General features: G+C 41.3%; 1 protein-coding gene across 1 annotated transcript in view; it reads left to right on the top strand.

Moving 5' to 3' along the window:
• The window catches only part of LOC115145204 (aquaporin-4-like), a 36,591-nt gene extending 12,608 nt beyond the window's left edge, over positions 1–23,983 (top strand). The window contains exons 2-5 of the mRNA XM_029686575.2: positions 10,844–11,324; positions 11,816–11,980; positions 17,821–17,901; positions 19,765–23,983. Of these exons, the coding sequence (XP_029542435.1) occupies positions 10,844–11,324; positions 11,816–11,980; positions 17,821–17,901; positions 19,765–20,037 (1,000 nt within the window). The 3' untranslated portion in view covers positions 20,038–23,983. The remainder of the gene's footprint in view (positions 1–10,843; positions 11,325–11,815; positions 11,981–17,820; positions 17,902–19,764) is intronic.
• Positions 23,984–25,065: the final 1,082 nt, after the last annotated feature.

Below are 25,065 nucleotides of genomic sequence, written 5' to 3' on the forward strand. Positions count from 1 at the left end.
ATATTGTTTTCCATAAAGTTAATAACCCCCCTAAAACGAAATATGAAATGACCTCTTCCCCTATCGTTAAAGCGTGAGATACATTTTTAAAACCAGTGATTTAATTCCAAATATTTAGTACCTACATTTTAACACATGTTATAATTCCAAATTATGTGTCCGCTGTGCGGGGAAAATGATAATACAAGCGGAACTACGTAGCTAATACTGTTGTAACTGGGGATCCTTATTGTAGCAACACACTTTTGTAGGGAAGGCAATCCTTCGCTGCGTTAGCTAAGTTTTCATGTCATCGGGTGTAGTTCATAAAGGTTGAAGAGTGTATGTTAGGATGAAGTGTGAATTCATGCCAGGAATAATAAGTGTGAAGTTTGATTTCCTCCCTTCTGTAATAAGCAGCCAATGAGGTATTTTTTCCTTTATTCATGTGTTTAATCTGAACCCGTTATAACGCCGGTTAAACTGTTATGTATGTAAGCACTTCAGAGTTATACCAAGCTAATAAGTCACTCCTAAGATAATGTTGTAAGAGTGTGCTTAACTGTATTTTTAATTTACTTTATAGTTCTCACTGAAGGGGATAATTCTCACTGAAACTACAGAATAAAGCCGCCAGTTAAAATCATGGAACGGTTGTGCTCGTGGTTACTGAAGGGAGCTACAAGACCATTATTCGCTTCGAATTCACCAACTCAAAGACGCTTGCCCGCTCCATCATAACTCCGTAAGTTTTCCCCTCCCTGTGTAGATCAAACGTCCTGCCTGTAAATCCTGGGTATGCCCACATCATTAATGAATAAGATGTAGAAAACTGTTTAGCCATAAGTAAAGGCCTTTCATAAAGCAGCTGTCATGATTGCATGTCCCTTATGTTTAACCCGTATTGCTTGTTACCGAATACTACTGTTGTACATTTAATATCTACTAGCCGATTTCGTCGCATTTGCACAAATTCTGTCATGTTACTGTGGTCTTTTTAAAAGTCAATAAATATGTTACTGTGGTCTTTTAAAAGTCAATAAATATGTGTGTAGAGTGTACATGTTTGTTTCACTGTAGATCTGTTTAAGACCTCCTAGAAACACCTAATTTCATCCCACAGCATTAATTAATAAGCTGTGTAGAAGCTGTTTAGCCATAAGTAAATGCCTTTCATAAAGCGGCTGTCATGATTGCATGTCCCTTATGTTTAACACGTATTGCTTGTTACAGAATACTACTGTTGTACATTTAATATCCCCTAGCAGATTTCGTTGCCTTTGCACAAATTCTGTCATGTTACTGTGGTCTTTTTAAAAGTCAATAAAAATGTGTGTAAAGTGGCCATGTTTGTTTCACTGTATATTTGTTTAAGCCCTCCTAGAAACACCTAATTAAAGGCCTTTCATAAAGAGGCGGTCATGATTGCATGTGCCTCATGTTTAACACGTATTGCTTGTTACAGAATACTACTGTTGTACATTTAATATCCCCTAGCAGATTTCGTTGCCTTTGCACAAATTCTGTCATGTTACTGTGGTCTTTTTAAAAGTCAATAAATATGTGTGTAAAGTGTACATGTTTGTTTCACTGTAGATCTGTTTAAGACCTCCTAGAAACACCTAATTTCATCCCACAGCATTAATTAATAAACTGTGTAGAAGCTGTTTAGCCATAAGTAAATGCCTTTCATAAAGCGGCTGTCATGATAAACCTGAATCTGAAAGTACCTTTAGGATCTTTTCTTTGGGGTTCTAATCTCCCGTGTGTACATGCACTGAAAATCCTTAGGCTGGAGCCATCTGGAAGCTCTGTGCCTGTACATATAAAGAGAACTCAATAGGAAACTAGGCTGAGAAACATTATTTAGATGGCTGTTTAATTGTTGTTTAAAGCCTGAAATGGACACAATGCCCAAGGGACCTTGTTTCTAACACACACACACACCCACACACATTCCTTGTTTCTCACACACACCCACACACACCCACACACACACACATATTCAGGTCTTAAAAATGGCTTGTTCTGGACATTTATAATGCTGAGGCCCCAGCGCTATCTATAGCCCCAGACATTCCTGCTTCATAGATAACAACCATAAGGGAGATAAAACTGGGGGGTGGAGGGGAGCATGGGCCCCAAAAGTTCAAACACCCTCTAACACATGACCACACGAACAGGGGGGACGGGGCGGGGGCACATATTCAGTACACGTCATCATGACGTAGGGGGTAGTCCGGGGTATACCCCATGGCCATTAGATCCTGGCGTCCACAGACTTGTTCTTCCAACGCATATCCTGGCAGCCTTGAAGCACTCATGGCACGTTCCATTTGACACAAAGCTAGCCTTATTTTAAGCCATTCTCGCATCCTTAGCGCTAGAGAAAAAGGCTCGGGTTCTGCACGATAAAAGGGTTGGGACACGCTGTCTGTGAATATCTTAACCGTAGATTCCTCCGGGTTGAATATGTACGAAATATGGCCCTCACTTGTACACAGAAATCCGTTAAAACATTCGGGGAGCCTCTACCAAAATATCCTCCAAGCTTTTGGCGTTGGGTTCGTGACATGAGCTACAGAGCACTCCGAGAATTCCCCTTGTAGACATATTTTTAGATGCTTAATATTCAGGTCTTAAAAAATGGCTTGTTCTGGACATTTATAATGCTGAGGCCCCAGAGCTATCTATAGCCCCAGACATTCCTGCTTCATAGATAACAACCATAAGGGAGATAAAACTGGGGGGGTGGAGGGGGCACATATTCTGTACATGTCATCAGGTCATAAGGTCAGCAATCAATCATTTTTGACACATGCCGTATCCTATTACTCTCTCACATATCAAAGCTGCAGGCTAAAGTTAAACCTAGACTTGGTTTCCTCTATCATAATCGCTCCTCTTTCACCCCAGCTGCCAAACTAATACTGAGTCAGATGACCATCCTACCCATGCTAGATTACGGAGACGTAATTTATAGATCAGCAGGTCAGGGTGCTCTCGAGTGGCTAGATGTTCTTTGCCATTTGGCCATCAGATTAGCCACCAATGCTCCTTATAGGACACATCACTGCACTCTATACTGGTCATCTGGTCATCTCTGTATACCCTGGTCCTCTCTGTATGCCTCTTAGGCCTCATTCCCCCCTATCTGAAAAATGTACTGCAGCCCTCATCCGCCACATACAACACCGTTCTGCCAGTCATATTCTGTTAAAGGTCCCCAAAGCACACACATCCCTGGGTCGCTCGTCTTTTCAGTTCGCTGCAGCTAGCGACTGGAACGAGCTGCAACAAACATTCAAACTGGACAGTTTTATCTCAATGTCTTAATTCAAAGACACTCTTACTTAATTCAAAGACACTCAATCATGTAAACTCTTACTGACAGTTGTGTCTGTTTGTTGTATTGCTGTCTCTACCTTCTTGCCCTTTGTGCTGTTGTCTGTGCCCAATAATGTTCGTACCCTGTTTTGTGCTGCTACCATGTTGTGCTGCTGCCATTTTGTGTTGCTACCATGTTGTTGTCATGTTGTGTTGCTACTATTCTGTGTTGCAGCCATGCTATGTTGTTGTCTTATAGGTCTCTCTGTATGTAGTGTTGTGCTGTCTCTCTTGTCATGATGTGTGTTTTGTCCTATATTTTTATTTAATGTATTTAGATTTTTAAACCCAGCCCCCATACGCACAGGAAGCCTTTTGCCTTTTGGTAGGCTGGCATTGTAAATAAGAATTTGTTCATATCTGACTTGCCTAGTTAAATAAATGTTGTTTTTTATAAGAACAATTAGTGTTTAAAAAATATATAAGAATTGAGCTGCTCGTGTAAAGACAGTCAAATTAGTTTACAAACATTCTAGTCCCGTTTAGCTCAGTTAAAAGAGCATGCCACTTGCAACACCAGGGCTGTGGGTTCAATTACTACAGGGAACCAGTATGAAAATTTAGGCACTCACTACTGTACGTTACTCTGGATTAGAGCATCTGCTAAATGACCCAAATGTAATAGTATTTAGAAACAATTGGTGTATTGTATGGTTGTCACTGTTGTTTCATTAGGCCAGTTGTTTCTTTAGTTATAGACCACCCTCTGCCCCAGTTGTTCCCTGGACACCATATGTGAATTGATTGCCGCCCATCTATCTTCAGAGCTCGTGCAGCTAGGTGACCTAAACTGGGACATGCTTAACACCCCGGCCATCCTACAATCTAAGCTTGATGCCCTCAATCTCACACAAATTATCAATGAACCCACCAGGTACAACCCCAAATCTGTAATCACGGGCACCCTCATAGATATCATCCTTACCAACTTGCCCTCCAAATACACCTCTGCTGTTTTCAACAAAGATCTCAGCGATCACTGCCTCATTGCCTGCATCCATAACGGGTCTGCGGTCAAACGACCACCCCTCATCACTGTCAAACGCTCCCTAAAACACTTCAGCAAGCAGGTGTTTCTAATCGACCTGGCCAGGGTATCCTGTAAGGATATTGACCTCATCCCGTCAGTAGAGGATGCCTGTTCATTCTTTAAAAGTGCCTACCTCACCATCTTAAATAAGCATGCCCCACTCAAAAAAATGTAGAACCAGGAACAGATATAGCCCTTGGTTCTCTCCAGACCTGACTGCTCTTGACCAGCACAAAAACGTCCTGTGGCGTTCTGCATTAGCATCGAATAGCCCCCGTGATATGCAACTTTTCAGGGAAGTTAGGAACCAATATACACAGGCAGTTAGGAAAGCTAAGGCTAGCTTTTTCAATCAGAAATTTGCATCCTGTAGCACAAACTCAAAAAAGTTCTGGGACAATGTAAAGTCCATGGAGAATAAGAGCACCTCCTCTCAGCTGCCCACTGCACTGAGGCTAGGAAACACTGTCACCACCGATAAATCCAAGATATTTGGGAATTTCAATAAGCATTTTTCTACAGCTGGCCTTGCTTTCCACCTGGCTACCCCTACCCCGATCAACAGCCCTCCACCCCCCAGAGCAACTCGCCCAAAACTCACCCAAGCCTTCCCATTTCTCCTTCACCCAAATCTAAATAGCTGATGTTCTGGAAGAGCTGCAAAATCTGGACCCCTACAAATCAGCCGGGATAGACAATCTGGACGCTCTCTTTCTAAAATGATTTGCTGAAATTGTTGCAACCCCTATTACTAACCTATTCAGCCTCTCTCTGAGATTCCCAAAGATTGGAAAGCTGCCACAGTCATCCCCCTCTTCAAAGGGGGAGACACTCTAGACCCAAACTGACCTATATTTATCCTACCCTGCCTTTCTAAGGCCTTCGAAAACCAGGTTAACAAACAGATTACCCGACCATTTCGAATCCCACCGTACCTTCTCCGCTATGCAATCTGGTTTCAGAGCTGGTCATGGGTGCACCTCAGCCACGCTCAAGGTCCTAAACAATATCATAACCGCCATCGATAAGAGAAATTACTCTGCAGCCGTATTCTTCGACCTGGCCAAAGCTTTTGACTGTCAATCACCACATTCTTATCGACAGACTCGACAGCCTTGGTTTCTCAAAATATTGCCTCGCCTGGTTCACCAACTACTTCTCTGATAGAATTCAGTGTGTCAAATCGGAGGGCTTGTTGTCCGGACCTCTGGCAGTCTCTATGGGGGTACCACAGGGTTCAATTCTCGGGCCGACTCTCTTCTCTGTATTCATCAATGATGTCGCTCTTGCTGCTGGTGATTCTCTGATCCACCTCTACGCAGACGACACCATTCTGTATACCTCTTGCCCTTCTTGGACACTTTGTTAACTAACCTCCAGACGAGCTTCAGTGCCATACAACTCTCCTTCCGTGGCCTCCAACTGCTCTTGAATGCAAGTAAATGCTCTTCAACCGATCGCTGCCCGCACCTGCCCGCCCGTCCAGCATCACTATTGTGGACAACTACAAATACCTAGGTGTCTGGTTAGACTGTAAGCTCTCCCTCCAAACTCACATTAAGCATCTCCAATCCAAAATGATATCTAGAATCGGCTTCCTATTTCACAACAAAGCATCCTTCACACATGCTGCCAAACATACCCGTAAACTGACCATCCTACCGATTCTCAACTTCAGCAATGTCATTTACAACAGTGCCATCCATTTTGTCACCAAAGCCCCATATACTACCCACCACTGCGACCTGTACGCTCTCGTTGGCTGGCCCTCGCTTCACACTTGTCGTCAAACCCACTGGCTCCAGGTCATCTACAGTCTCTTCTAAGGAAAGCCCTGCCTTATCTCAGCTCACTGGTCACCATAGCAGCACCCACCCGTAGCAAGCGCTCCAGCAGATATATCTCACTGGTCACCCCCAAAGCCAATTCTTCCTTTGGCCGCCTTTCCTTCCTCTGCTGCCAATGACTGGAACGAACTGCAAAAATCACTGAAGCAGGAGACTCATATCTCCCTCACTAGATTTAAGCACCAGCTGTCAGAGGAGTTCACAGATCACTGCACCTATACATAGCTCGTTTGTAAATAGCCCATCCAACTACCTCATCCCCATACTGTATTTATTTATCTTGCTCCTTTGCACCCCAGTATCTCTACTTGCACATTCATCTTCTGCACATCTACCATTCCAGTGTTTAATTGCTATATTGTAATTACTTCGCCACCATGGCCTATTTATTGCCTTACCTCCCTTATCCTACATCATTTGCACATACTGTGTATAGATGTGTTTTATCACAGTTGCAGCCAACAGTATTTTTCTGTGACAAAACATTTCTGGGGGCATTCTGTCATTACACACAGGTGTTGGGAGCATGCAGATATCTAATAGCACAGGTGGTCCCTCTGTCTTCCGTAAAAACACGCTTTAACATGGAGATATGGCCATGCAGTAACACTAACCCTGACCCCATGAAGGTGTGTATCAATTTAACGTTTTGTTTTTTGAAAATGGTTTCTCGCTGATATGAAAGATAAAGTCCTAATGCTTCCAAAAACCGTACCGCATGACATGCGTGTTAAACCCCTGTCCAGTAGGTCTTAGCCAGGGATGGGCAAACAGTGGCCCGTGGCCCAGCTTTTGAAGGCCCTCGGACCAATTTAAAATAGTTTGTTTTGTCTGAGTCTCAACTTACGAGGTCAAATAGTAGAATACTATTGTGCATCAACAGTTTTTCTCTTGTTATGTCAATTCACTGATAGTCACACAATTAGCCCATGCCAGCTAAAATGTTTTAGGTTGGTAAGTTAGTCTACCAGCCTGCTATCTAAACTTGTAGTTATCAAGGCCATTGATTTTTGCATGAAATTAACTCTAAAACTAAAACATTTGCATAATTTTAGTTAGTTATAAAACAAATATTTGTAATTATTATTTGATGAAACATTGATTTTGGCCTCAAATGCTATAGCCCATAGAAATGCATTGAATAACACATTTGTACACAGACAGTCAAAAAAGAAATCATAAGGAACAAGGATTTTAAACTAGTTAGGGATAGGCGGGACGCAAATGTCTCAACTGGCCAATTGCCAGGGAAAATGCAGAGCGCCAGATTCAAATAAAATACTATAAAATTCAAACTTTCATTAAATCACACATGTAAGATACTCAATTGAAGCTACACTCGTTGTGAATCCAGTCAACATGTCAGATTTTTAAAATGCTTTTCGGCGAAAGCAAAATAAAGTATTATCTGATAGCCTGCACCATCTGCACCAGCAGTAAACAAAGGAGTTAGCATATTTCAACCCTACAGGCGCTACACAAAACGCTGAAATAAAATATAAACATGCATTACCTTTGACGAGCTTCTTTTGTTGGCACTCCAATATGTCCAATAAACATCACAATTGGTCCTTTTGTTCGATGAATTCCGTCCATATATATCCAAAATGTCCATTTATAAAGCACGTTTGATCCAGAAAAAAACAGCTTACAAAAAACGTAACGTCACTACAAAATATTTCAAAAGTGCCTATAAACTTTGCCAAAATATTTCAAACTACTTTTGTAATAAAACTTTAGGTATTTTTAAACGTTAATAATCGATCAAATTGTAGACGGGGCAATCTGTGTTCAATACAGGAATGAAAACAAACCAGCGCCACTTTTCACGTCTTGCGCAACCCACAAAAGTGTACCCAGTTCCCAGTTGGCCTATTTGTTCATTGCACAAAGGTAAGGAATAACCTCAACCAAATTCAAAAGACTGGTGACATCCAGTGGAAGCGGTAGGAACTGAAAACAGGTTCCTAATAAATATCCCTTTACAATAACAAGTCAGGGAACAGGGAGAGGAAGAAAAAATCTGAAAAGAGAGTGACCTCAAAAAAAAAAGATCCTGGATGGTTTATCCTCGGGGTTTTGCCTGCTACATAAGTTCTGTTATACTCACAGACATGATTCAAACAGTTTTAGAAACTTCAAAGTGTTTCTCATCCAAATATATGAATAATATGCATATATTATATTCTTGGCATGAGTAGCAGGAAGTTGAAATTGGGCACGCTATTTATCCAAAAGTGAAAATTCTGCCCCCTAGCCCCAAGAGGTTGTCTGTCCTATATCTGAGAGATATAAGAAAACAGGAGTAATATATATATTTTTAGACCCATGTCTGGTCACCTTATTTATGACACATTTGACCCCCTATGCACTTTTAGCAAATGTTACAGCCTGGTACTAGGTTACCTTCGGAAGCTTGTGTGCATTGTAGCGCAGAACAACTTACAGACAGTTTCATTATAATTGTCTTGTCCAGATGCTCTTGTGTAGAAAACGCTTTAATAAGCCCCATGATATGGAATAAGAGCAAGCGTTATATCAGCGGAAAGAGGGCATTGAGCTGCAGCCACAACAAGAAACGGCAAGTCTCTAGCGTAAACACACAGGGAGCTATTCAATATTAAAATGAATTTACCTTATGATGTATAAGTGCATCAATCGACTCTAGGGTTTTTTTCAGACTTAGCGTCTGGGCTCGTAACATAACTCCCCCGTATAGAAGATGCCTTCGTGTGTAATGTAATGGAACAGAGTCATGACCAAGGGCTACCTCGAGGGCTGACTGGGTTGGAAATGTGTGGTTAGACCTTTATTAATATCCTTAAAGCAGTGGTGTAAAATACTTAAGTAAAAATACCATTTAAGTAGTTTTTGTGGGTATCTGTACTTTACTTTTTTATTTATATATTTTTAGTAACTTTTACTTTTACTCCGCTACATTACAAAACAAAATAATGAACTTTTTAATCCATACATTTTCTCAGACACCCAAAAATACGTGTTACATTTGGAATGCTTAACAGGACAGGGCAATTGCCAAATTTGCACTTATAAAGAGAACATCCCTGGTCATCCCTTACTCCCTCTGATCTGGCTGACTCACTAAACACAAATGCTTCATTGTAAATTATGTCTGAGTGTTGGAGTGTGCCCCTGGCTAACAGTAAATACAATAAATACAATTTGTGACATCTGGTTTGATTAATATAAGAAATTTGAAATTATTTATACTTTTACTTTTTTCTTTTGATACTTAAGTATACTTGTGCAATTACATTTACTTGTGATACTTAAGTATATTTAAAACCAAATATTTTTAGACTTTTACTCAAGTAGAATTTTACTCTTTCCCTTTCAATTGAATCATTTTCTATTAAGATATATTCACTTTTTTTCTCAAGTGTGACAATTGGGTACTTTTTCCACCACTGCCTTCAAGGTTGCTTCCAAACTTCCAAACTCACTCACACACACTTCTCCACAGCTCCAGACAGCTCCATTCCCACGTAAGTAGTTACAATGGAGTACAAGGACGGTTTTGATTACAATAGTTATGTCTCCGACATGTGTCTGTGGCAGGTGCATGTGCTTTGAAAGTGTTTAAGTTTTAGATTTACTTGTTTTTATATGTAGCTTAGGTTCGTGGGTAATATGCCATCACAAATAGGATTACATTTGAGTGGAGATTATACCCGCGTTAATATTTCAGAAAATGTAAGGAGTGAAAGTTGCCGGTAAAATTAGTCTTTCATGGCCTATACTATTGGTTTATTGATAGATTTTCCGTTAAGTTTGTTTGATAGGGTAACCTATTCATTCCTTGGTGATATGGATTTATTTTCAGCCTACCTGCATTATTAGTTATTCTCCCCACATACATTAATATAAAAGAATGTGTCCCTTTTGCAGCCTAATATATAACCTTGGTTATTTTTATAACGAAAATGGCATTGTATTATTTAGTTGTTTTTTCTGTTGTGTTCTCTGTCCTGCCCATTTTGGTAGGCTTTGGTCTGCACCTCTCATTCTCATTCGGTGTGGGGGTTGTTTATCATCTCTGTTGTCCCATCGTCTCTCTTCTGCCCCCTTGCTTCTCTCCCATCTTGTGCTTCCCGGAATGTTGAGTGCGCAGAGCGAGCCACTCAAATGGAACACATTTCCATAGGAATTACACGCAAATTAGAGCTAGAATGGCAGAGGAACTCGAAAGACTTCATGATGGACAGCGATGATCTGTCTGATCCCTATCCAAACTGAGCAGTGTAGCCTATATCAGCAGTGAGGGGAAGTTGATGGATATTTTTAAGCTCCAAGTGAGTGAAGCAGGAGGGCACCTGATTTCTCCTTGTCTCCTTTCTCACACTGTTTTTTTGTTTCTCTCTCTCTCTCTCTCTCTCTCTCTCTCTCTCTCTCTCTCTCTCTCTCTCATTATCTCCCCCACTCTCTCATTATCTCCCTCACTCCTCTTCTTCATCATCTCCCTCATCCTCTTTCCTCTCTCCCTCTCTCTCTCTCATTATCTCCCCCACTCTCTCGTTATCTCCCTCACTCCTCTTCTTCATCATCTCCCTCATCCTCTTTCCTCTCTCCCTCTCTGCAGGACGTGTTGGTCCCGGTGTGTGATTCCTTTCTGTGCCGAACAGTGCCTACCCATCTCTTTTCCTTCCTGGCCTGCGTGTTGCGCTAGTGACAGGATCATGGCTGCCTTCAAGGGGATCTGGACGCAGGAGTTTTGGCGTTGCGTCGGGGCGGAGTTTCTGGCCATGATGATCTTCGTGCTCCTCAGCCTGGGTTCCACCATCAACTGGGCGGTTGAGGAGGAGCATCCACCCCACCCTGACCTGGTCCTCATCTCCCTTTGCTTCGGACTCAGTATCGCCACCCTGGTCCAGTGCTTCGGACACATCAGCGGTGCCCATATTAACCCTGCGGTGACCACTGCCATGGTGGTGACCCGGAGACTCAGCCTGGCAAAGGCTGTGTTTTACCTGCTGGCCCAGTGTCTGGGGGCCGTGGTGGGGGCGGCTGTGCTCTACGGGGTTACTCCAGGCTCCGTCAGGGGCGAGTTGGGCGTCACATCAGTAAGGAAGAGGGGGAGACTGACTCTGGACTTTAAATGTCACTGAAATAGTTGTCTTAAGTGTAGAATGAATATACGTTGAGTGTGTAGAGTATTTTGTCTGACAGCGAATTCTGTTGACTTATTATAGGGTATATTAGCTGTTTTCATCATCATTGAGGAGAAACTACACACTTTGAAAAAAGGTGCTATATCTAGAGCTTAAATATGTTATTTGGCTGGCCCCATAAACTAATCCAGTTGGCACAGACGTCAATTCAACGTCTATTTCACGTTGGTTCAACGTAGTTTCATTGAAATTACCTGGAAACAACGTTGATTTAACTAGTGTGTGCCCAGTGGGAATCCTTTAACCCTTTTTGGTTCCATGTAGAAACCTTTCCACGGAAAGTTTAGGAAATAGGGTGCCATTTGGGACCTTGTCCTCATGTCTTCTGTACGGGCATTACATCCTCTCCTGTTGGCTAACCAAGGTCATGTGACTCTCCCCAGGTGAACACCAGTATCTCCGTGGGTCACGCTCTGGTGATAGAATTCTTCATCACCTTTGAGCTCGTCTTCACCGTGTTCGCCACCTGTGACTCCAAACGCAGCGACCTGAAGGGCTCGGCTGCCCTGGCCATTGGCGTCTCTGTCTGCATTGGACACCTGTTTGCTGTGAGTAGTACCTCAGGTAGCCAAAATAGTTAGCAACACTTCATCAGTCAACAAGGAACACTAACCCTAACATTACCCCTACACCTAAACCTAACTCTAGCCCTGCCCTCAACCCTAACCTGTTTTTAGCCATAGCTATGGTTGCAAAGGGAGGGTATATTACTGATAACATTTCAGGTTTACCTGTAAACTATCAGAATTTTGGTAGTTTTCAAGGTTTAGGGGAATTTTATCGCATGACATCTAGTGGCCATTTTTGGGTAGACACTTCAGATTATCACGAAGCGTCTATCTCTGGCCCTCTGTGTGGCCTTGTTACATGTAAAATATATAAAATAACCAAGTATGATTAAAACATGTAATGACAAAGCTGTAAATCATAAATATAAAACATCAACTTAATGAATACCATTCATGAGTGTTTCAGCATGAAATATGTTATTACACACTATATATATTTTACAATGTCAATTTGTCTTTGTAGTAAATGTTTTGGCACCAAAACAGACAGTAGTTGGAGTGTTTTCTCATTAGGCTACATTTTAAATTACATTTATTGTAATTTAGCAGACACTCTTGTCCTGAGTGACTTAAAATTACTCAGCTATTAGCTATCAGCAAAGGCAGTGCTAGTAGGAAAAAGTCAAGTGTGAGTGTTAGTTCATGAACGGCAAGGGAGTTATTTTTATTTTTTTGCAGGGTGTGGGTGTTAGGCGGAGCAGCACAGGGGAACCCAAGAGCAGACTCAGACCAGAAAACAGGAATGAATTAACCAAGATATTTATTGTAACAGGGAGAGATGAAGTGCAGATCCAGGGAAGTTCGGATGAGTTGTAGGAAACTAGATGTGGAGTCCTATATGAGTTTCTAGCTATTTTTGAAGCACATGTTGTGTCATAGAAACTAATATGTAACACTGTAAATTATAAAAGCTAAAATGTTTTATTGAAATGAAGTCATTTGTGGAATATTAGGTTTCTATATTGTTGTCACTAGTTACCACAGCCACAAAATAAAATGGCTTTATTATGAAAATGCATGAAAACAAACGCTTTTTGGTCTTAATTTAAGGTTAGGGTTGGGTATACGGTTAGCAGTGTGGTTAAGGTTAGGGTTACATTGATGGTTAAATTTAACACCGGATCTTAAGAAGATAAATAGTAGAGATAGGCAGGGTTTAGGTATAATTATGACTTTGTGGTTGTGGTAACTAGTGACGGCCCCCCTTTTTTTAAATCTCCTTTTCCTTTCTTTCTGTGCCCCCCAATGTTTAGATATACTGGTTAAAGTTACCAGGTTGTGAGCTAGCTAGCCAATGAGGTAACATGACTGAAGAAAGTATAAACAAATGGTTAACAACGTCGACGCGCGAGTAGTTTTAGAACAGACCGGGACATGGTTTTTGAACGTAAAATGTGATCCCTGCGATAGGAAGATAGAAATGTTGCGCTGGTGTTGTGCTGAAAATCTCCCCCTGAAAGAATTCTCCCCCCCTTCGCGTTCTTCATTGCTGTGACTTGCTTGCTAGTTGAGATTTCTGCTCTTCACTCTGTTGTCAGTTTAGCCTACATTTCACTGATCTTAGTAGCAGAAAGCATTTTTGTCTGCAGTTTTCGGCTTGGCTATTTGTTTCAAGTAGTTGTGGCGCCCTGAGCGAACCCCCCGTTCAGCGCCTGCCCCCGCCCGCACGGCTGGTCATGTTGCCCGTACCTAAATCCACAACCGATTTTGTATTAGTCTATAAATAAATCTCTTTGCTAAAATTCGTCATCTCTTGTTGTTTTTCAATCAACCAACAAAACACATTCCACATTCACAGATGTGACAGGCTTAAAAAAAAAAAAATAAGAGTAAAAAAATAATAGTACATTTGAAAAAATTAAAAATTAAAATACAATTAAAATTAATGATAAAGTCAAATAAAAACATTTATTTTTCTTAATCTATTTATTTTCCTTGGTGCATATATATGTACATACATACATACATACATAGGTACATACATACACACATATACATACATACATACATACATACATACATACACATACATACGTACTCAAAAACGAAATTAAAATAAAAACACACAAAAAAACATATAACACTTGCAGCAGCACTATCAAGGTTCTTATCAGCTATTTCAAGCATTCGCTGAGATGACGGGCCAATAATTCGTTTTTAGGTTTTACAGTACCTTACACAACATGTATCTGTGGCTAGTCCACTCTGTCCAGTTTGAAAGATAGTTGAATAGTGGAGACCAGAGTCTATCAAACTTGGGCTGTCTCTTGTGGAGGTCATAAGTGAGCTTTTCAAGAGGAAGAAAGTCAACAATCTGGTCAATCCACATTTTAAATGTAGGAGGGGTATTAGAGGCCCACAATAGAAGAATACATTTCTTAGCAAAGTATGTAATTGTCATAAGCAAATTTTCTCTGTCAGGATCAAGAACAAAGTCCTGCTGGGCATTAAGAAGATAGATACACGGGGTCATATCAAACTGTACCTCTAGTATTTTCTGTGCAGCAGTATGTACAGATTGCCAGAATCTGGCAATCTCCCTACAGCTCCAAAATACATGCATATAGGTTCCACTTTCAGAGGTACATATTTTACAGTTAGGAGTCATATCTGTTTTCATTCTATGGAGTCTCAAAGGAGTATAATAAAATTTGTACAAAAATTTGTAATTAGATTCTATCATTTTTACACTGGTAGAGGAGCAGTATACCCTGTCGCAAACCTCCGCCCATAACTCATCACTGATAGTCAGACCAAGGTCCTTTTCCCAGATTATTTTCAAAGGAGTCAGAAAGGAGTCTATAGATGTAAGATATTTTGCCTTTAATGGATTGTTCTGTGACAAGAATGGTTTCAACTTCATTCAACTGAGTTCTAAACCTCCTCTTGGAGGTAAATGAGGAAATTACATGTCCAATTTTTTAGATATTTAAAAAAATGGGATCTTGGCACATCGAATTCACTGCAGAGCTCTTGAAAGGATTTCAGTGTAGTGGTTTTCTGATGATATAGGTCTGAAAAGGTCCTGATTCCTAGAGTATGACAAAGATTAAAGTTGGCATCCCTCAGGGCTTTTGGCAAGTCTGGGTTGCCTACTAAAGGCGAGTGAGAACATATTTGGGAGTAAATGCCCAGGTATTTCTTACAGTCCCTCCACACTAGTAGGGTGCTGTAAATCACAAAGGTTTTGGCTATGTTGCCCACTTCACTAAAGTTATTAATGAATATAATTGAGCTTTAGGGCAATGAACCACAGGATTGGGGTTCTATCTGAATCCACGTTGACTCTTGTCTGTTTGTGATCCATGTTAGCATGTTGCGGATTTGGGCAGACCAGTAGTACAATTGAAGGGAGGGAAGGGCAAGACCACCCTTAGATTCAGGTTTCGATAGAGTGGAAAACTTGATCCTAGGTTTTTTATTGCCCCATATAAATTTGGTGATGCTTTGGTTAGTTGTTTTGAAGAAGGAAACTGGGAGATAGCATGGGAGCATCTGAAATAAGTAGTTCAGTCTAGGGAGGACGTTCATACGGATTACATTAATTCTTCCTACTAAGCTAATTGGGAGGGAGATCCAGGTTTGGAGATCGTTCTTGATTCGATCCAGGAGTGGAAGATAATTTTCCTTAAAAAGGCTATTCAGATGTGGTGTTATGAAGATCCCGAGGTATTGAAACCCCTGTGTTTTCCATTGGAAAGGACAAAGTGTCTTCATAGAGCTGGTGAGTGTAATATTGAGAGGGCAGACAGTGGATTTGTTCAAATTGATCTTATAACCTGAAAACTTGCCATACTGAGCAATTGTGTCTAAAATGAGAGGGAGGGATTTCTCAGGGTTGGATATGTAGAGCAAGACATCATCTGCGTAAAGCGAAATCTTGTGCTGCAGGCCGCCTGCAGAAACACCCATAATACTTGGATTGCTCCTTATCAGCTCTGCCAGAGGCTCCGCCCCCAACAAGTAGAGCAGCGGGGACAGCGAGCACCCTTGTCTTGTGCCCCGTTCCAGAGGGAATCTGTCAGAGTTCAGTCCATTGGTAGTCACCATGGCTTTGGGATGAGAGTATAGTGATTTTAATAAAATGTAATAAATAAAATGTAATAAATAAAATAAAATTTGGGCCCATATTGAACTTTTCTAAGACTGAAAACAGAAAGCTCCACTCCATCCTGTCAAACGCCTTCTCGGCATCCAGTGAAGCCAGCAGGACAGGGGTCTTCTGTGCGTTTACTTGATCAATAATATCAAAAAGACGGCGAATGTTATCAGAAGAGTATCTGTCTCCAATAAATCCGGTTTGGTCCGCTTTTATTATTTTGGGAAGAAGAGTGTTTAGTCTTTTGGCGAGCAATTTGGTAATTATTTTATAGTCGAAATCCAAAAAGCTTATGGGCCGGAAGGACGAGCAGGATAGGGGGTCCTTGTCCTTTTTTAGCAACACTGTAATGCGAGCTGTGTGCATTGAGTCTGGGAGAACTCCATTTTTGCAAAAATCCTCCAGCATTGGCATGAAGATAGGGCTGAGCTGGGGCCAAAAAGCTTTGTAGAACTCTGGGGAATCCATCTGGGCCTGGGGACTTATTAGGTGGCATGGAGGTAATTGCCTCCAGGATCTCCTCAGGAGTGAAGGGGGAGTTGAGATCTTCTTGGTCGGTCTCTGATAGTTTAGGTAGCGAGATTCCCTCTAGGAAAGAGTGGAGTTCTGCCTCCGTGTGTTTTCTCTCAGAGGTATATAGTTTGCAGTAAAAATCATGAAAATCTTTTTTGGGTCATATGTGACCTCATCCTCTGCTGTTCGGATAGCCATGATTGTACGCTCTGACTGCTCCTTTTCGACTAGCATTTTTGAAAGTGTAAGGATAATAATTCAGCCATAGTTGTTCTGAAATGTTTATTGATTGCCATCATTTTACTCCCTCCTCTATGTTTAATATAACACACATACATGAATTATGTATCATATTATGTATTATCTGCTAAATGACTTAAATGTAATGTAAATGTAAATTATTTAATTTCGGTTGCCTAGCGAGTGCAGATTTGTTTGTGTGAAGGTTGAATCCTTACTACAGAGAAAACGGCTGACGTGAAGTGTGTTCTACAGAAAGTATTTGATTCTGATGTGTGTCACAGAAAGTATTTGACTCTAGCTACAAAATTAAGGAAATTAGAGGGGGGGGGGGATTCTGGCAGGGGGGGAGATTTTCGGCACAACACCTGTTAAATGGGTCAGATCTTTTGACCTTGTTGGGCTAGAAGCAAGCCGTTTTCTCTGTAGTAAGGATTCAACCTTCACACAAACAAATCTGCACTCGCTTGTTTCTCTAAAGCACTCGGGAACAACGGTACAGGGTAGCCTGATGATTACAATAATTATTATCTTGGTTATTTTTTCATTGTCCCAGTGCTCCCAAAATAAAACTTCAGGTCGCATCAAAATATTTCGTCGCACTTTAGAGCCCTACTATGGCGATTTCCCCTTGAACCACTAGAAACTCATGGACAATATGGACACAGATATAAAACCGGAATGCTATATGAAAACATTTTGAATAACACAAGTTGTTCAAGTATAAATTCTGAAAGTTACCATAGATTGCCATAGATTACCAGTTAATTACCAAAATTACTGAATGTTCCATTGCAACCCTAGCCATAGCCAGTGTAGGAGTCTGGTCATCCGATATCCATGATGGGTTGCCAAACTGGCCATGTTGCTACATGGGGCCAAATTAACCAGGGAAACTACACTAGTCCTCGGGTTAGAATGTCTCAAATAGTGTATTTGTGTAATATCTCTATACTCTTCTGTTTAGATCCCCTTCACTGGTGCCAGTATGAACCCCGCTCGATCATTTGGACCTGCCATGGTCACCTGGAGCTGGGAGAACCACTGGGTGAGAGAGAACAAATGATACACAATGCACATACAACCATGTACAAACTACACACATGAATATACAACCACGTGCAATCACTCAAACAAAACCAAAAACATCCTGTCTCAGAACTTAACTCATATACAGTATATCACAAAAGTGAGTACACCCCTCATATTTTTGTAAATATTTGAGTATATCTTTTCATGTGACAACACTGGAGAAATGACACTTTGCTACAATGTAAAGTAGTGAGTGTACAGCTTGTATAACAGTGTAAATTGGCTGTCCCCTCAAAATAACTCAACACACAGCCATTAATGTCTAAACCGCTGGCAACAAAAGTGAGTACACCCCTAAGTGAAAATGTCCAAATTGAGCCAAAGTGTCAATATTTTGTGTGGCCACCATCATTTTAAAGCACTGCCTTAACCCTCTTGGTCATGGAGTTCACCAGAGCTTCACAGGTTGCCACTGGAGTCCTCTTCCACTCCTCCACTCCTCCACCTTCCGTTTGAGGATGCCCCACAGATGCTCAATGGGGTTTAGGTCTGGAGACATGCTTAGCCAGTCCATCACCTTTACCCTCAGCGTCTTTAGCAAGGCAGTGGTCGTCTTGGAGGTGTGTTTGGGGTCGTTATCATGTTGGAATACTGCCCTGCAGCCCAGTCTCCGAAGGGAGGGGATCATGCTCTGCTTCAGTATGTCACAGTACATGTTGGCATTCATGGTTCCCTCTATGAACTGTAGCTCCCCAGTGCTGGCAGCACTCATGCAGCCCCAGACCATGACACTCCCACCACCATGCTTGACTGTAGGTAAGACACACTTGTCTTTGTACTCCTCACCTGGTTGCCGCTACACACGCTTGACACCATCTGAACCAAATACGTTTATCTTGGTCTCATCAGACAACAGGACATGGTTCCAGTAATCCATGTCCTTAGTCTGCTTGTCTTCAGCAAACTGTTTACGGCCTTTCTTGAGCATCATCTGTAGAAGAGGCTTCCTTCTGGGCCGACAGCCATGCAGACCAATTTGATGCAGTGTACGGCGTATGGTCTGAGCACTGACAGGCTGACCCCCCACCCCTTCAACCTCTGCAGCAATGCTGGCAGCACTCATACGTCTATTTCCCAAAGACAACCTCTGGATATGACGCTGAGCACGTGCACTGAACTTCTTTGGTCGACCATGGCGAGGCCTGTTCTGAATGGAACCTGTCCAGTTAAACCGCTGTATGGTCTTGGCCACCGTGCTGCAGCTCAGTTTCAGGGTCTTGGCAATCTTCTTATAGCCCAGGCCATCTTTATGTAGAGCAACAATTTTTTTTTTCAGATCCTCAGAGATTTCTTTGCCATGAGGTGCCATGTTGAACTTCCAGTGACCAGTCAGTATGAGGGAGTGTGAGAGTGATGACACCAAATTTAACACACCTGCTCCCCATTCACACCTGAGACCTTGTAACACTAACGAGTCACATGACACCGGGGAGGGATAATGGCTAATTGGGCCCAATTTGGACATTTCCACTTAGGGGTGTACTCACTTTTGTTGCCAGCGGTTTAGACATTAATGCTGTGTGTTGAGTAATTTTGAGGGGACAGCAAATTTACACTGTTATACAAGCTGTACACTCACTACTTTACATTGTAGCAAAGTGTCATTTCTTCAGTGTTCAGTTCAGTTCACATAAAAAGATATACTCAAATATTTACACAAATGTGAGGTGAGACAATATTTTGTGATATACTGTACATCATATACATCAAACACACTGCTATGCTCTCATACTGATGCACCCATAGACACACACACCAACACATACATACCCACACGGGTAAATACAGTATACTAATAGTTCTCCCTCTCTCATCTCAGGTGTACTGGGTAGGCCCAGTGCTGGGCGGTGTGACAGCCGCAACTCTGTATGAGTACTTGTTCTGTCCCGACCCTGAGCTGAAGAGACGTTATACTGAGGTCCTTTCCAAGACTGGCTTCACCTCCACCAAATATCGAGAGGTCCAGAGCAGCTTAAGGGTAGACCGTGACCAACTGGCCAAAGAACACCCCTTCACCGTGATGAATGTGGAGAGAGCTGAACAGAAGGAGAGGGAGAGGGAGACGTCAGGGGAGGTGCTCTCCTCTGTATGACTAGTGAGGTGCACTGGGAGAAAAGACCAGACCACTGTACAGTCCCTTAACCCATACCCTCCCCTCAAAGAGACTGACCTCTTATAGAGACTAATCTCTGCTGGACTGACATCTCTAATGCTGACCGACCTAAAGACTTTCTCTTATGACTGACTTGACCTCTTATGGAGACTGACTTGCTATGCAAACTGACAGTCAAAGACTGTAGACTGACTATAGGCACAACGATAGACTTGCCTTCTGTAGAGATATAGACAGACTTAACACATACAGCATACTTTATATGTAGACACTTGCAATATAGACACAAACACAGACCAACCCCTAGTGTACGTGTTCAAATCTGCACCCTTTCAACTGGGTGCTCCTCTCTTTCTCTTCTTATCCTTTATGGCCTGAATGATCTATATGATCTATATGAGATGTTTCTTTAATAGCTAAAATATATACAATACAATTTATGAGTTTATATGTATGTAAAAGTGTTGCTTTCATCACTCGCCTCACCCCAACCTGGGCTTGAACCAGGGACTCTCTGAACACATTGATGACAGTCACCTTAGAAACATCACGATCTACAGTTGAAGTCAGAACTTTACATACACTTTGGATGGAGCCATTAGAACTCGTTTTTCAACCACTCCACTAATTTCTTGTTAACATACTATAGTTTTGCCAAGTCGGTTATGACATCTACTTTGTGCATGATACAAGTAATTTTTCCAACAATTGTTTACAGTCAGATTATTTAACTTATAATTCACTGTATCCCAATTTCAGTGGGTCAGAAGTTTACATACACTGAGTTGACTGTGCTTTTAAACAGCTTGGAAAATTCCAGAAAATGTTGTCATGGCTTTAGAAGCCTCTGATAGGCTAATTGACATAATTTGAGTCAATTGGAGGTGTACCTGTGGATGTTATTTCAAGGCCTACCTTCAAACTCAGTGCCTCTTTGCTTGACATCATGGGAAAATCAAAATAAATTAGCCAAGACCTCAGAAAAAATATTTTAGACCTCTAGAAGACTGGTTCATCATTGGGAGCAATTTCCAAAAGCCTGAAGGTACCACGTTCATCTGTACAAGCAATAGTATGCAAGTATAAACACCATGGGACCACACAGCCGTCATATCGCTCAGGAACGAGACGCGTTCTGTCTCCTAGAGATGAACGTAGTTTGGTGCAAAAACTCTCAAGACATCAGTCAGGAAGTTAAAGCTTGGTCACAAATGGGTCTTCCAAATGGACAATGACCCCAAGCATACTTCTAAAGTTGTGGCAAAATGGCCTAAGGACAATAAAGTCAAGGTATTGGAGTGGCCATCACAAAGCCCTGACCTCACTCCTATAGATAATTTGTGGGTAAAACTGAAAAAGCCTGTGTGAGTAAGGAGGCCTACTACAAGCCTTACTCAGTTACACCAGCTCTGCCATGAGGAATGGGACAAAATTCACTCAACTTATTGTGGGAAGCCTGTGGAATGCTACCCGTAACGTTTGACCCAAGTTAAACAATTTAAAGGTAATGCTACCAAATACTAATTGAGTGTATGTAAACTTCTTACCCACTGGGAAAGTGATGAAAGAAATAAACGCTGAAATAAATCATTCTCTCTACTATTATTCTGACATTTCACATTCTTAAACACTTCTTAGGGCTGCAGTCCCGTTAACGGGATCGATATGACAACAGCCAGTGAAAGTGCAGGGCGCCAAATTCAAAACAACAGAAATCTCATAATTAAAATTCCTCAGACATACGTGTACCTTATACCGTTTTAAAGGTAGTCTTGTTGTTAATCCCACCACAGTGTCCGATTTCAAATAGGCTTTACATCGAAATCACCACAAATGATTGTTAGGTCACCACCAACTTACAGAAAAATTCTGACATTTTTCCAGCCAAAGAGAGGAGTCACAAAAAGCACAAATAGAGATAAAATGAATCACTAACCTTTGATGATCTTCATCAGATGACACTCATAGGACTTCATGTTACATAATACATGTATGTTTTGTTTGATAAAGTTCATATTGATATTTAAAAAATCTCAGTATACATTGACGCGTTGCGTCCACTAGTTCCAAAAACATCCGGTGATATTGCAGAGAGCCACATCATTTTACAGAAATACTCATTATAAATGTCGATAAATACAATTTTTAGACATGGAAATATAGATATACCTCTCCTTAATGCAACCGCTATGTCAGATTTTTAAAAAACTTTACGGAAAAAGCAAACTATGCAATAATCTGAGACGGCAATCAAAAGAAAAAAAATGTATCCTCCATGTTGGAGTCAACAGAAATCAAAAATAACACTATAAATATCCCTTTACCTTTGATGATCTTCATCAGAATGCACTCTCAGGAATCCTAGTTCCACAATAAATGTTTTTTTCGTTCGATAATGTCCATTATTTATTTCCAAGTAGCTACTTTTGTTAGTGCGTTCGGTACACAAATCCGAATGCTCGTGCAGGTCCAGCCGGACATCGGACAAAAACTTCAAAACGTTATGTTACAGGTCGAAGAAACTTATTAAACTAAGCATAGAATCAATCTTCAGGATGGTGTTATCATAAATCTTCAATAACGTTCCAACCGGAGAATTCCATTGTCTATAGAAATACCATGGAAAGCAAGGTCGCTATCATGTGAAATGCGCGTGACCAGGACCTGGCTCTCTGCCAGACCACTGACTCAAAGAGCTCTCATCCTGCCCCACAATACAGTAGAAGCCTAATTCTAGTTTCTAGAGACGGTTGATATCTAGTGGAAGCCTTAGGAAGTGCAACATAACCAATATCCCACTGTGTATTCAATAGGGCTGGGTTGAAAACCGACCAACCTCAGATTTCCCACTTCCTGTTTGGATTTCTTCCCAGGTTTTGCCTGCCATTTTATTTCTGTTATACTCACAGACATAATTCAAACAGTTTTAGATACTTCAGAGTGTTTTCTATCCAATACTAATAATAGCATGCATATGTTAGCAACTAGGACTGAGGAGCAGGCAGTTTACTCTGGGGACCTCTGGGCACATTTCATCCAAGCTTCTCAATACTGCCCCTGCAGCCATAAGAAGTTCATTAAAATAAAGTGGTGATCCTAACTGACCTAAAACAGGGAATTTTTACTTGGATTAAATGTCAGGAATTGTGAAAAACTGAGTTTAAATGTATTTGGCTAAGCTGTATGTAAACTTCCGACTTTAACTGTATCACTCCACAAAAGCCACAGTCCTTGCAGAGCAAGGGGAACAACTACTTCAAGGTCTCAGAGCAAGTGATGTCATCGATTGAAATGCCACTAGCGCGCACCACTAACTAGCTAGCCAATTCACACTGCTTACATGCGTGTATAAGATGTGGCAGGGATAAACAATGTTCATGAATAAAGATTACTGGAGGTGGGTTGGACAGATTTATTCTACTTTTACTGTATTCATTTTTACTCTTTTACTGTCTCCCTTCCTTACGATTTTTGCTTTTGTTAATATGTCCTCCCCTCCTATCCCTCTCATATTTTGGGCTCGATTCAATCCGTGGCGCAAAGAGCTGCGCTACAGGGCATAGGAATTTAAAGGCAATTTTCCCACGTTAGTGGAGACTGCATATCTGAGCTGGATGGGAAATTACCTTTAAATTGCAATCACGCTTCAGCGATATGAAAAATTCAAGCCCTTTAATCACAGACACACACACTTACATACACTCACAGACTGATCTTCCTTTGTTTAAGGTAAGTCCTATAATCTATAGAGGGATTGTATAAAAAGCAGATAATGTAGCCTGTTTCATGTTGTTTTTCTACTGTTAATATGTTGGACATATCTCTTGAATTCAATATCAATTGTCTCTCCACTGAGCTGTGCTGCAGTATACTTAGGTACATCATAACTAATAAAGTTAAACCGATGGATTGGTTGATAAATTGATTGATTAATTGATTGGCTGATTTAGCAACATGATTTATTATTTTTTCCATAACCCAGCACAATGGGATACAATGTTTTCCAAAACAAATCCCCTGCATGTTTGAGGCTAGAAATGGTTAAAACGTTGGGCCAGTAACCGAAAGGTTGCTGGATTAAACCCCGGAGCTGAGAATGTAAAAATCTGTCGTTCTGCCCCTGAGCAAGGCAGTTAACCCACAGGTTCCCCGGGCGCCGAAGACGTAGATGTCAATTACGGCAACCCCCGCAGCTCTCTGATTCAGAGGGGTTGGGTTAAATGCAGAAGACACTTTTCAGTTGAATGCATTCAGTTGTACAAATGACTTGTATTCCGCTTTCCCCAAAGTTAAACTGGTGTACTTACCGCTGTCTAACAGCAGGGGGCTCTAACGACCTCAGGAAAGGCTTGAGTGGGAAGTTGTAGTTTTTGGGAAAGCGCAAGCATGTACGTGCGTGATGTTCGTTTGTGAGAGCATAGGTATGTGCCCCTTAGCGAAAAACCACATGATTTCACATGTAGAAAAGCACATGGGATTTGAAGTGCTGAGCCATTAACCAAAAAGTGTGGATTTTTGTGTGACAACTAATTGAGCGACTTTGGTTAATTTATTTGAATTCCGTTAATTATTATTTTATTTTTTGTGAACTCATTGCACACGTTGAACATTTTCTCTAGAGATAAAGCAGATCAAGCCAGAACTGTGCGATGTACTAGGGGGATTTAGTTTCCAACAATAAGCTACAAAGTTCAGCGCAGAAAACATTGTTATTAACAACAATGACCATAATCCATTACACACCTACTTGTACGGTCTTTGTGTTTCTTATATGCGACCTCAGGTTAGTGTGGGGCAGACACGGAGAGAGAGACGAGAGAGAAGAATGCATGATCTCTGGAGGGATAGAGAGCAGTCGTGAGGTATCTCTACCTGAAAATATTGATTGATAGTTGATATTCAGCAGTCATAAAAGTATACCTTATTTACAACTAATAAAATGGGGATTTTGTCAGGCAGCATAGAAAGTAGCTCTATATAGATGAGATGATGACTTTGAATTAAATA

Source organism: Oncorhynchus nerka, unplaced genomic scaffold (assembly GCF_034236695.1).
Source record: "Oncorhynchus nerka isolate Pitt River unplaced genomic scaffold, Oner_Uvic_2.0 unplaced_scaffold_1693, whole genome shotgun sequence".
Taxonomy (NCBI): Eukaryota; Metazoa; Chordata; class Actinopteri; order Salmoniformes; family Salmonidae; genus Oncorhynchus; species Oncorhynchus nerka.